At 45.6% G+C, this 14,327-nt stretch overlaps 1 protein-coding gene across 1 annotated transcript in view; it reads left to right on the top strand.

The window, feature by feature from the left end:
* Window positions 1–14,327, top strand: part of LMNB2 (lamin B2) — a 50,525-nt gene that overhangs the window by 13,758 nt on the left and 22,440 nt on the right. The window contains exons 2-3 of the mRNA XM_075903162.2: window positions 980–1,116; window positions 12,625–12,781. Coding sequence (XP_075759277.2) covers window positions 980–1,116; window positions 12,625–12,781 — 294 coding nt within the window. The remainder of the gene's footprint in view (window positions 1–979; window positions 1,117–12,624; window positions 12,782–14,327) is intronic.

A 14,327-nucleotide genomic window follows, 5' to 3' on the forward strand; every position in this document is an offset into this window, starting at 1 on the left:
TGGCGTTCCGTACCAGGTGACATCATTATCTGACACTGGTGTCAAAGCAGCATTTCAGGAAGTTGGGAGGTTAGCATCTTCAGTCCTATTATCTTCCCTAATGGCCCCTCCAGGCTGATTGCATTTTGTCCGGTGGGCATTTCCCAGATGCAAACCACAGCTGTGATAAGTATCCTGTTTTCAGATCTAGAAATGATGCATACATACAAATTGGATATTCATGTTTAGTAAAACATAACCAATCCAGTGACGACGACTGCCATATTCATATTATAACATTTCTATGAATATGGGGTGTAGTGTAACAGTTTGTAACTGAACAAAATGCATCTCCAGCAGTTCATGCTTTGTCTAGCTGCGTCTGGAACCTAGCCCAGAGCACTTGCAGGCAGCTTCTTTGCTGGGCTGGGCTGGGCTGGGAGTGTGTGTGAGTGTGAGAGAGAGAACACCCATGGCTTACAGGAAAGCAGCATAGACTGCAGTGCTGTTCTTGGACTGGCAGCGTGGGCTCAGGGTGTCCTGCATGTGGGGGCAGGGACAGGCATCCCATATCTGCCTACCTTTTAAGATGCAATACAGGCAATGTACAGTATTTGCTTTTTTTGGCAGGGGGTAAAGGGGTCTTTGCTGCTGCCTTGATCGGTAGGGGGGGGAAGAGATAAGTACCTCAAGTAACAACAGTGTATGTGGGAATAGATACTGTCTGATCTTTGGGCTTAATCCACTTCGGTTTGGTTCTTAGACTTGGGGTGCTGCAAGCCTGAGAGTGTTCATTTTATTATTTTTGTTCTTTAAATAAATCTTTAAATGAATCCCTTCTAAACAATAGTTCCATGCTTTTTGTTCATGGTGTATCTGTATCTTGTCTTCAAACAAGTATCAAGAAACCCATTAGTGACTTTCATAAATAGAGATTTTTACTCTCTTTGAAATTCAGTCTTCAGGACAATCATTGTGTCTATTTCTTTCCCTGTCTTAGGTGAGTGGAATCAAAACGCTCTATGAGTCTGAGCTGGCTGACACCCGAAGAGTTCTGGATGAGACAGCCAGGGAGAGGGCCAAACTACAGATTGAAATAGGAAAGCTGAGAGCAGAAATTGATGAAGTCAATAAGAAGTAAGGAAACTAAACTTCAATGATATTTTTATTCCCATTTAGCATATTATGGATTGGGATTGATGGATATCTTTCTAAATGAGCTATATGTAGCTCAACAAGAGGTTATGAATAGGGATGTAACATTTTGATTATTTGGCTAATTATAGTTGATGCACTTTGCATGACTATTCGATTAGTCCATAAGGGTGCGTCCACCTCTGAAGGGTAGCAAAAGCTCTGTGGGGAGCAGTCCCCATGGTATTTCAAAGGGGCAGTGCCACATGGAGCCCGGGGTCAGCTGTGGACTCCCCCACTGACCCCAGGTTCCACGAGGTGCTGCTGCTTTGAAGTACCCTTCCCCTCCCCCCGCTGCCTCTTTCTGATGGAGGCAACAAGGGTGGGGGAAGCGAGTGGTTGACTAGCCTGTCGACTAGTCGTTCACATCTCTAGTTATGGGCATGATGCGGGAATCACTTGGTGAAATTCTCTGACCTGCTTTTAGCCAGAATTCTGACCAGATAACTGTAATTGCATCTCATGGCATTAAAATTTGACCACCTTCTTGAGTGCTTGCACGTAACCATTTCAGTACAGGGATGTGTGTGCCTCAAGTACTTGTTGTTGGAAAATTTTCACAAAACTGATCCAACTCAATTCTAAGTTCAAATTAACAAAAATTACCACATTTGCATCAGTTTATAAGGAACCAGGCTTAAGTTTTCAAGAGTAACTAATAATATTGTGTTTGCAACTTGAAACTGCAAAGGGTTTTTGATTCTCAAGGATCAGGTAGGCAGCACTTGAGAACATCAGGCCCCCTTGTTAGTGGTCTCGAGCTGAGAACCCCACATTTAAAGTCAGTTAGCATTAGGGATGTTAAATACAGGCAGTATGTTTTTCTACCTGTCTCGCTGATCCACAAGGTTCTGATGAAGATCAAGTGGGGCTGAGCCCAGGCCACATTGGACCACTGGAAATTTGCCTGCTGTTACACCTCTCTTGCAAGGTAGCCTTCCTGGTGACCATACCTTGGCCTGAAGGATTTCCGATGATCCAAGCTCTCACTTCAGAATCCCCATATGTGGTCTTTTTGAGGGACAAGGCCCAGCTGTGCCATTTGTCATTCTTCCCAAAAGTTGTATCGGTTGTATTGCAGACATGCAATTTTTCTGCCAGTGTTCTACCCTAAACTGCATGAATGGGGAGGAACCAAACCTCTGATCAGATGTCTGGTGTGCCCTGGTCTTCTACGTACAGAATACCAAACCATTCTACAGATCCACTCAGCTGTTTCTAGCAATAGCTGAAAGGTTTTCATATTTGAGCATTGAGAATTTTATTGACTAGTTGATGGCAATTCCTCAAGCTTCTTCCACAGCTTTTTTGCACAGGTTCCAATACAGGAGATCTGCAGGGTGACAGCCTGGTCATTGATTCATACATTCACCATGTGATACGCCATTACACAGCAGGCCATAGGCTACATCAGTTTTGGCTGGGCTGGGCTGTATTACAGTCAACCTAGGGAGGTAAGAGAGTAGTTGATGAATCAACTACCCAGTAAGCTTAAGCTTATCAGCTAGTAGAGTGGACTACTTGCATTCCCCTACTCCTCTATCAGAGGCAGCAAGGTGAAGAGCTAGTGCTGGGGGGAGCTGGTTTAAAAGCCAGTTCCCCCCAGTACTGTCTTCAAATATAACTGGGATGGAGGAGGGGAGACTGCTCCAGCAGCAGCCCCGGCCTTGGGGATCCCAACTTCCCGCTGGGACCCCCCGTGGACAGGGGATGCTACCAGCTGGGCAGGCAGCCCCCCTCAGTCCTGGCTTGCGCAGGGACCAAACTCCACTCCAGCTCTGCAGTTGAAAACGCAGTAGGAGCTGGGGGCAGGTGCCTTTTAAATTGCAGTGCTGCAGTGGGGTTAGGTTCCGGCACGAGCCGGGTTTGAGCGGCTTTGCCTTCCCCTATCGAGTAGTGGATAAAAAAATTCTATCGACTGCTCATTACTAAAATGACCTAAATGTAACATTCCTAAGTCAGCCTGTCCTTGATTTTTTTGAACCCACCTCTGTGGCAGCTAGTTGTGAGTCAAGTACACTGGAATGATCATATGCAAGCACTTGAAGAATTTAGTAACTTTTCTGTAACTGTTCTTGATATGTTGCACATGTCCATTCCAAAACCCACCCTCTGCCCTCCTAGGAGATGGTGAATAAGAAACTGAAGGAGGGTAAGGTTGGCAGGGCTGCATGCTGGTTCTGTGAGTGTACGATACCAGAGGGGGCTAGAATTGACCCAATGGATACCACCAAGGGAAAAATTTCTAGCAACTGTATGCTTGAGATGCGCTCAAATGTAAATTGGAATAAACATCAAAGGTGAGTAATTGGGTTTTGCCTGTGTCTGGATATGTTTAAATTTAATAGGACAGTGTGTATGGACCTGGATTTGGTATAATATACCCAGGACTTGGAAAAACTAGACCTTGCCTATTGAGATACTGGAGGAGGGGGAGGGTGGTCTGAATCCACTATACTGCTTCTGTGGAATCTAAGTTCTGCTCCTACTCCAAACAGCAGCAGAGCAGTAGTAACAAGACTTACCAGGTTCACTGTTTGTATTCAGATTTCCAGAAAGCCTAGGTCTCTCACCAAAGACTCTTACGTAAATTAAGTTATCATGGGATAAGAGGGAAGATCCTTTCATGAACTGAGAACTGGTTAAAAGACAGGAAACACAGGGTAGGAATAAATGGTACATTTTCAGAATGGAGAGGGGTAACTGGTGGTGTTCCCCAAGGGTCAGTCCTAGGACCAATCCTATTCAACGTTTCCATAAATGATCTGGAGAAAGGGGTGAACAGTGAGGTGGCAAAGTTTGCAGACGACACTAAACTGCTCAAGGTAGTTAAGACCAAAGCAGGCTGTGAAGAACTTCAAAAAGATCTCTCAAAACTAAGTGACTGGGCAACAAAATGGCAAATGAAATATAATGTGGATAAATGCACATTGGGAAAAATAACCCCAACTATACATATAATATGATGGGGGCTAATTTAGCTACAACTAATCAGGAAAGAGATCTTGGAGTCATTGTGGATAGTTCTCTGAAGACGTCCACGCAATGTGCAGCGGCAGTCAAAAAAGCAAACAGGATGTTAGGAATCATTAAAAAAGAGATAGAAAATAAGACGGAGAGTATCTTATTGCCCTTATATAAATCCATGGTATACCCACATCTTGAATACCGCGTGCAGATGTGGTCTCCTCATCTCAAAAAAGATATAGTGGCATTAGAAAAGGTTCAGAGAATGGCAACTAAAATGATAGGGGTTTGGAACGGGTCCCATATAAGGAGAGATTAAAGAGACTGGGATTTTTCATTTTGGAAAAGAGAAGACTAAGGGGGGATACGATAGCGGTCTATAAAATCATGAGTGGTGTGGAGAAGGTGAATAAGAAAAAGTTATTTACTTGTTCCCATAATATGAGAACTAGGGGCCACCAAATGAAACTAATGGGCAGCAGGTTTAAAACAAATGAAATGAAGTTCTTCTTCACACAGCGCATAGTCAGTCTGTGGGAAGTCCTTGCCTGAGGAGGTTGTGAAGGCCAGGACTATAACAGGGTTTAAAAGAGATCTAGATAAATTCATGGAGGTTAAATCCATAAATAGCTATTAGCCAGTCTGGGTAAGGAATGGTGTCCCTACCCTCTGTTTGTCAGGGTGGAGATGGATGGCAGGAGAGAGATTGCTTAATCATTACCTGTTCAGTTCACTCCCTCTGGGGCACCTGGCATTGGCCACTGTTAGCAGACAGGATACTGGGCTGGATGGATCTTTGGTCTAACCCAGTATGGCCGTTCTTCTGTTCTTACATTCTTACTATTCAGTTGACTGATACAGGCAGTCCCCGGGTTATGTACAAGATAGGGACTGTAGGTTTGTTCTTCAGTTGAATCTGTATGTAAGTCGGAACTGGCGTCCAGATTCAGCCGCTGCTGAAACTGATCAGTTTCAACAGCGGCTGAATCTGGATGCCAGTTCTGACTTACATAGGGTATGTCTACACTACAATGTTAGTTTGAACTAACGTACATTCATAGCCGCTACACTAGCGCTCTGCTAGTTCGAATTTGAATCGAACTAGCGGAGCGCTTAGTTCAAACTAGGAAAACCTCATTTTACGAGGATTAAGCCTAGTTCGAACTTACTAGTTCGAATTAAGGGGTGTGTAGCCCCTTAATTCGAACTAGTGGGAGGCTAGCCCTCCCCAGGTTTCCCTGGTGGCCACTCTGGCCAACACCAGGGAAAATCTATTGCCCCCCTCCCGGCCCCAGACCCCTTAAAGGGGCACGGGCTGGCTATGGTGCCCGTGCCAGGTGCAAGCCTGCCAGCACCCAGACGGCAGACCCTGCACCTGGCACGGCACAGAGCCACCCACCCGATGTCCCCCAGCCCACCCCCTCTTCCCGGGACCAGGCTGGCGGCTCCCGGGAGCTTGCCCTGGACCGCAAGAGGCGGGCACCTTCCTGGGCTAGTGCGGACATCGTGGACCTCGTCCACGATCTCTGCACTAGGCACAGGAAAGTGGCCGTCTAGGGCAGGAGAGCTGCCAGCCTGGCCACCCAGGAGCAGGTGTGCATGAAAATCAAGGGGGTCCACTGAGACCCCCGACCCTGAGCCCTGAGCTTACAATGGCCGCCCTGGGTCAGACCAAATGTCCATCTAGCCCAGTAGCCTGTCTGCCGACAGCGGCCAACACTAGGGTCCCTGGAGGGGATGGACCGAAGACAGTGAGCAAGCCATTTGTCTCGTGCCATCCCTCTCCAGCCTTCCACAAACTTTGGGCAGGGACACCACTCCTACCCCCTGGCTAAGACTACTCCATGGACCCAACCTCCATGACTTGATCTCACTTCCCTTTAAACTCTGTTCTAGTTGTAGCCTTCACAGCCTCCTGCAGCAAGGCGTTCCACAGGTTAACTATTTGCTTTGTGAAGAACAACTTTCTGTTACTAGTTTGAAGCCTGCTACCCATTCCTTTCCTTTGGTGTCCTCTAGTCCTTCTTTAGGGGAACTCATGAAGAACTTTTCTGAATGCACCCTCTCCACCCAACCCCTGCTTTTAGAGACCTCTATCCTGTCCCCCCTCCGTCTCCTCTTTTCTAAGCTGAACAGTCCCTGTGTCTGTAGCCTCTCTTCATCTGGGACTTGGTCCCAACCCCTGATCATGTTAGTTGCCCTCCCCTCTCCCAGCCTCTCTCTTCCCCTCTCCCACCTCCTTTTCCCAGTCTCCTCCAGTTTTGTTCAATAAAGACAGAGTCAATGTTGGAAGAAACGTTATCTTTATTTTGTACATCAATAAGAAGGGGGGCTAGGAAAGGGTAAGTGGAAGGAGGTGAGGGAGGAATGGGGTACGAGCCCCCGATGGGGAGGACTGGGCTGGCTCTGCAGGCTTCTGGGGGTGGAAGCTCTCCTGCAGCCCCCCGATTGCCCCCTCTCTCCAGATGGCAGCCTGCGGCAAGTGCAGCCGGGCTGATGGCCGAGTGGTGTGATGTGCCCAGTGTGGGTACTCCGGGCACTCCAAGCCAGAACTTCTTTGCAAGCGGGGCACCCCTTAGAACTGTCTGTCCGGGGTGGGGGTCGGGACCCTTTAAGCGCAGCCCTCGGCTAGCCTGAGACAGCAGCTCCACGCTCTATGTCCTCCTCTGATGCCCTGCCGGCACTGATTCCGGCCATCCTTAAGCCCGGTTCAGAGTCCACTCAATGTCCACTAATTCGAACTAGTTTTTAGTTCTAGACGCGTTAGTTCGAATTAGCTTAGTTCGAATTAACTAATTTGAACTAAGTTAGTTCGAACTAGCGCTGTAGTGTAGACATACCCATACAGATTCAACTTAAGAACCCCAGGCGTCCCCAAGTCAGCCACTGCTGAAACTGATCAGCGGCTGATTCCAGGAAGCCGGGGGCAGAGCAACTCTGCCTCGGGCTTACTGTAGTCAGCCGCTGGTCAGTTTCAGCAGCGGCTGACTTGGGGATGCCTGGGGCAGAGCAGCTGGGATGCTGCCGGGTTGGTCCAGTAGCGCCGAGGAGCAGCGCTGCGGGACCAACGCAGCAGCGCCCCAGCTGCTCTACCCCAGGCGTCGTGGGCAGAAAAGCCTGGTCTGCTGGGGGGGAGGGGGCACTAGCTGCGCCCCCCACCCCTCCCAGCAGACCAGGGAGACGCAGAGCAAAGCCGCGGAGGACGCCCACAGCGGGACAGCCCAGACGCACTGCAGCTGTCCCGCTGCAGGCATCCTCCGCGGCTTTGCTCCCCGTCTCCCTGGTCTGCTGGTCAGACCAGGGAGACAGGGAGCAAAGCCTCGGAGGACGCCCACAGCGGGATAGCCCAGTGCGGGTGGCCTCCGAGGCTTTGCTCCCCGTCTCCCTGGTCTGATCAGCAGACCAGGGAGACGGGGAGCAGCTTTTCTCGCCCCGGAGAATGCGGGCGGCGGGACTGCGGCTCACCTGGGCGTCCCGCCGCTCCCGTCCTCCGGGGCAAGAAAAGCCCCGTTTGTAACTGCGGATCCGACATAAGTCGGATCCGTGTAACTCGGGGACTGCCTGTATTTAACATCCCTAATGCTAACTGACTTTAAATGTGCGGTTCTCAGCTCGAGACCACTAACAAGGGGGCCTGATGTTCTCAGGTGCTGCCTACCTGATCCTTGAGAATCAAAAACCCTTTGCAGTTTCAAGTTGCAAACACAATATTATTACTCTTGAAAACTTAAGCCTGGTTCCTTTTAAACTGATGCAAATGTGGTAATTTTTGTTAATTTGAACTTAGAATTGAGTTGGATCAGTTTTGTGTTTAATATTTGGAACTAGGTGCTTTTCAGAGGCTCTCAAATCACATTCTGAACAATAAAGCTCTTCAAAGTTCTGTGCGCCATTTTACTGGTAAGCAAACTGAGTCTCAAAAGAGTGAAGCTTTTTGATTAAGGTGATGAGTGAGTCAGCACCAAAGAATATTTGAATAAAAATGAATCTTTCTATTACGTGAACACTTTGTACAGGAACAGTTCTGACTGCTAAGTTTTAACACCCAACTCAAGTTTGTGTTTAGTTATCCACTAACGTTTGGTCTCTTGAATTTTTCACTACTTAATGATGCTCATGGCTCCCTGTGACTCCTTGTCTAGTGATGACACTTGGCATTCTTTGTATGTCTCTAGGTGTATCCAAAAGCTAGGTAAAGCTTACCATTTTACTATCAGGAAAACACTCTGAGGGAAAGTGGCGTGTCCCCGTTCACCTGCATATTCCAGTACAGTCAATGCATGGGGCATTTCTGCATTTAAATTGGAGTGCAGGAGGATTCCAGCCTTTATGAACCCTGGCAGAGTCCAAGATTTGCTGTTGACTCAGATTTCCATATTGTATCTGTGTTGAGACCAATCTTCCCTCTTTTTTAATCTATGTGCAGAATAAATTCTGTGTGCACCAAGGCATGTGCTAACATGCACCACCGATAGAAACACAAAACCTAGCTGTGGCTGTTCTAAGCAGCTGGGCAGTATTTGAATGTCTCCTGAACTGACGCACAAGCACCAGTTTACAGGGAACCCTGGTTGAGACCCATTGGGCTAGTACACATCTTTCTGGCACTTCAGTATAGAGTTAAATTTAAAAAGTAGTGTCTTCCACTAAAAGATCACTTACTGATTAAACTTGTACAAGTAATTGTCTCTTTCAATGTTACAGTTAGTATTAGTGTATTTAACTTTGCTGCAGGATGCAAACATGCTAATGGCAATCTTTCTGCTTCTGAATGATCTGTTTGTGTAGGGTGCAAGTTTTGGAAAGAAGCTTTCTATGAAGAAAACATCTTTGCATTGCTGGATGTTTAGTTTCTGCAAACTTGAACAGTCAGAATTCATTTTGTTCCATATTTTAAGTTTTCCTGAATGACTTGTTTTTGTTTCTTCTCATCTTGCAGCTTGTAAACAATAGGAGATAAATTAAGGATGACTGAGTTGTCTCTTTTTTTAGACAATCCTTCTCTGCGGTCATTAAAACAGGCAAGCAGAAATGACCTGATCTTAATCTTATCCAAATGACAGGGCATCAACAGTGCATTCCTTTCTAAACAGTACTTCTCTTCCATCCATAGTCCTTGACCAAAGAATGCTATATGATCAATATTGAGCATGTTAAATTACTCCTAGGGTATGTCTACACTTGCACCCTAGTTTGAACTAGGGATGCAAATGTAGGCATTCGAAATAGTCACTGAAGCGGGGATTTAAATATCCCACGCTTCATTAGCAAGATCTCACCGGCGTGTTACTCCGATTAAAAGTGTAACATTAGTTCGAACCAAGGGGTTTGGTTCGAACTAACGCGTCCGGATGTGCACTTTCACTTTCATGATACTATCTGTATATTTTTAGTCAGTCTCTAAAGTGCTACAGGTCTATTACTGTTATGTTTTGTTAGTTACAAACTAACATGGCTACCACTAGGGAGCTACTGTAGAGAAAGCACTTACAGGAAATCAATTTCAGTAATCTTTCTCTTCCAATTGGTATGTACTTTTAGTAAATATGGGCAAGCACACACATACCAAATGGTTTTCAATGGGTGATTTTAAACTGCATATTGTGAGTAAATGCCAAATTTTTAGCATACTTTTGTTTTAACTTCTGTGCAATTATATGAAATATTTGAAATAGTTTGCAGTTCACCTTGCACTGACTGGATCATTGTTGATGCCAAAAGATATGGGTAAATAACTCTGATCTGAAAATCTGCTGCTAGTTCAAAACTACTGGTGTTAAACAGTTGCTAAAATTTGATTCCTCTGCATGTGTTGTTGTTGTGGGAATGCTAATTTATACATGTGGCAATTGTATAATCATCCACATTTTTATAATTTCTCTAAAAAGATGACATACATTGGGATGAAACTTGACAGTCTTGATCTGAGCTCATTAATTAGTTCCTGTGTTATGCTGAAGAAAGCTTGTATTCTGATTTTATATTTTGTCCATGTTACACGTATAAAATTTGTAAATGAACGATACAGGATGCAAACTAATGGTGATAAAATAACTTTAGAAGGCTTTTCTTGTAGAAGCAAAAAACAGGACTGTGTAGCACTTTAAAGACTAACAAGATGGTTTAATAGGTGATGAGCTTTCGTGGGCCAGACCCACTTCCTCAGATCAAATAGTGGAAGAAAATTGTCACCACCATATATACCAAGGGATACAATTTAAAACAATGAACACATATGAAAAGGACAAATCAAATTTCAGAACAGAAGGCGGAGGGAGGGAAGGGGGGGGAGGTAAATGTCTGTGAGCTAATGGTATTAGAAGTGATAATTGGGGAAGCTATCTTTGTAATGGGTAAGATCATTAGCGTCTTTATTCAAATTTGCGTGTAAAGTGTCAAATTTAAGCATGAATGACAGGATTCTCTTTGAAGTGAAGTCTTAAAAGGTCTTTGAAGCAGGATGCAGGTAATCAAGTCGTTGAGACAATGTCCTTTCTGGTTGAAATGTGAAGGCTACAGATTGCTTGTCTTGGCTAATGAGTTAAAATCCTGTGTAACTTGAGTTAAGAACACACATTATTTCAAAGTAAAACACCATTAGCCTGTGCCTCCATCAGATTCATAGATTTCAAGGCCCAAAGGGATGATGATGATGATGATCATCTAGTTTAATTTCCGGTATAATTTTTCCCAAAATGAAATAAAGCATTCAGGAAATGCATGGGATACCAGAGACTTAGAGGAAGTGGCATAATTTTTCTAGCAAAGTGCATGTCTAAGCAAAGGAAGCTAGTAAGTTTCGTCCTTTACATTTAACTTCTTACTCAGAGGCCTATAGGAATTTCACTAATTTTCCAGATAATTCTTAATGAAAGTTTAGCTCGTGTTGCTTTCATTTTATTTTATCTTCAGCAGTTGTATGTGAATCTTTCTCTGAAGGATGTAATAAGCCAGAAAACTGTGGCTCCTGATGAAGGCTTTATGTGCCTGCCCTCTCTTCTCCCCCTCAAAATTAATCAACATTTGCAAACAGCATATAAACTTTTATGTGAATAGAGGCTAGTATCCTAAATCCAACACTTTAAAAAAAAATCTCCTTCCCCCACAGAAATTGTGTAGGCAGATTGTTTCTTCAGAGATTGTTCAATGATGAAAAATTCAACTGAGGGAATCTTCAGCCAGAGTCCCAGGATGTAGGGCTGCCTATTAAAAATGAAGAAGCTAGGTGAACTATACAGAAGAAACGAGTAGGAAAATCAACCGAGCCTGAAACAACACTGTCCACCTACTTTCAGAAGCAAAAGAGGGCTTTATAACTCATTGTCAGGCCATTCTACTATGCCTGTAAGGTTGCTACCATGTTGGGAATGTGACATCTAATTAATTCTGTTGTTTGCTTCTGGGAAAGTACTACAGAAATCCAGTCCCAGGTAAAGGAATTACGCTGCTACTTCCAGAAACATTGGGCAATTAAGCCAGTGTTGATTTCCCAAGATAGGCTGCTAACTTCAGTGTCTCATTATGAACACTTGGACATTGGATAAGTACTTAACCATGAAGTCTACATGACAGTCAGGCAGATTTTCTGTACTATTTTTCTGCATTGGTGAAGGAGTTTGGAATGATCAACAGAAGCATCTTTAAAATATAGATTGAAAAAAGAAAGCTTTGGAGAGTGCATATGTGTGCCTTACACCAGTATTTTCTCTACTGATGGTTTCTGTATTTGATGTATTTATTTTCAGATGCTCCTAGTGGTAGTTATAGCAGTGCATCCAGGGAATTAACCTTATCTAGTCTATATTTGAGAGTCTGTTCAAGATCTCCTTAGCGGGAGGACCACCTAAGGACCACCAAATTTGGTATTCAGCTTCCTTTTATAACTTAAGCAAGATCAGGGTTTGGTTGTGCTAGGATGAGATGTGCTTGGAATTCGATTGTTTCTAAACCGATGGAAAGTGAGGGGTCTGTTAGTGACAGCCACACTGTTGAGTGACCAGAAGGGGCCAGCCAAATCAGGAGCAGAGTGGCTTGCTGGGGGATGGAGAGCTGGCTGTTGCTGGCCACTGTCCCCAGTGTCCCCAGCTCCGTGGCCAGCCCTGGGGATTGGCAGGCTGGCCAGCCTGGTCCCCGCTGCCCCAGGCAGCTGTTGCCTGGGCTATTCAGATCAGAGAGCACACTAGCCTGAAGGGAAGCAAGCCCCGTGAACCTGCATGCGCTCTCATGCCATGCTTCCAGCTCTTGCTTTCATGCAGCTCTTTTAAAGAGTGGTTTGTTTAATCTCTTCAAAGAGGTAGTCTGGGGCCACCTAGTGGTACAGAATGGGTCGTCATTGCTAGAGGTCAGTTCAGGCTCTGGAACCTCAGTGTATCAAACCCTTTTGAAAGATATAATGCTAGCAATCAATTTGGGGACATGAAAGAGAGAGAAGAGTGAGTGTGTGTGTGTGTATAATGTGTGTTTTTTTTTTAAAAATTTTTTTAGCTACAAAAAGAGAGATGCAGATTTCGCCGTGGCTCAGAGTCGCATTAAGGATATTGAAGCCTTGTTCCATAGAAGTGAAGCAGAACTCAGTACTGCTCTTAATGAGAAGCGTAGTTTGGAAGCAGAGGTGGCTGACCTGCGGGCCCAGCTTGCTAAGGTATGTCAATGAACATTTTAGAGCATTGGTACTCAATTATGTGATTTTGGAGCACATTTGCAACTACCATTAACCGAAAGTGCCACATGCTATGTACAACATCTCTTGTAGCCTCCGCCTTTGTGCCACCATTTCGAGTCTGCATCCAGTTCATGGCAATCGTCGGATTTTTGCCCAAGCACCAGGGTCAGGTATTTCTGTACCTCAGTGACTGGCTGATCAAGGGCTCCTCCAGGACCCAAGTGGAAGTTCAGGTCAGATTTATCAGAGCCAACTTTAAGAACCTAGGTCTCCTCTTGAGGATAGAGTTCATGGGCAATATGAACTAGATCCAAGCCAGGGTATACCTGCCAGAAGGGAGGTTTCAGACCGTTTCCCATCACCAAGGGAACGAACTGTCTGAAGCTTCTGAGGCAGATGTTAGCCTGTACCTACGTTGTGTAGCACGCTAGACTCAGGCTTCAACTGCTCCAGTCAGAATTAGCATCAGTATATTGGCCAGACCAGGAAAGCTTAGACAGGATAGTGACCTTATGGTGGCTTGACCCTCAGGAGGTATGTTCAGGGGTTTCCTTCACTAATCCTCAGCTCTGCCGCTAATGACAGATGTGTCAGACTTGGGATGAGGAGCACACTAGGGATGCTAAAATGATTGTATATTTGTGTAAATGCGTAACAGCTGAATTTTTCAAGCAGAGTTAGTTCTACAAATCGATGCCAGGGAGCTGAGAGCGGTGCAGGTAACATGCCAGGCCTTTAAGGCATACTTTTAATGGCAATGTTTTAAATCAGTTAATTGGGGGGAGGGGCAAGAAGCCCTTTGGCTGTGGGGCTTTTGTGTAGAACATTTGATACACCTGCAAGCGTTGTACTGTCCCAGGATACAGAACAAGCTGTGACACACCACCTCAGCAGGTTGTTTCACAGCCACGGATGCTCCCTTCACCCAGATGCCACAAATCAGTCTTCCAGCGGTGAGGTTTTCCCCAGATGGACCTGTTCACCACACGACACAGCAAGAAATCCCAGCAGTTCTGCTCACAGTCCAGGCTCCAGTATGGACACGTTCCTCCTCCATTGGGGAGCTAGTCTCCTATATGCCTTTCTGCCCTTACCACTTGTTCTCCAGGTCCGCCTCAAGATCTGGATGGAGCAAGCTGAGATGATATTGATAGTACCAGCATGGCCCAGTCAGCACTGGTACACGTCCTTTCTAAACATGCCTGTGGCAGCCCCGCTTTCTCTACTGCTCTTCCCAGGCCTTCTGATGCAAGATCTCAGTTGGCTGCAACATCCGAGCCTTGAGTCACTGCACCTCTCACTGGGGATGCTCTGTGACTGAATCAGATGGAGCTGTCCTGCTCAGATCAGGTTGGACAGCAGCAGGAAACCCTCTACAAGAGTCCCATCTAGTCGACGCAGCACCACTTGTCCCTGACACTAGCCTCAGCGCTGCTTAGTCTAGATTCCCTCCTCTATCTGCAGCAGCAAGGGCTTTTAGTTTAATCAGTCAGGCTTCACTTGGTCACCATATCTGCCTTCCATC

This window comes from Pelodiscus sinensis, chromosome 32 (assembly GCF_052426305.1).
Source record: "Pelodiscus sinensis isolate ZL-2025 chromosome 32, ASM5242630v1, whole genome shotgun sequence".
In the NCBI taxonomy this organism is placed as follows: Eukaryota; Metazoa; Chordata; order Testudines; family Trionychidae; genus Pelodiscus; species Pelodiscus sinensis.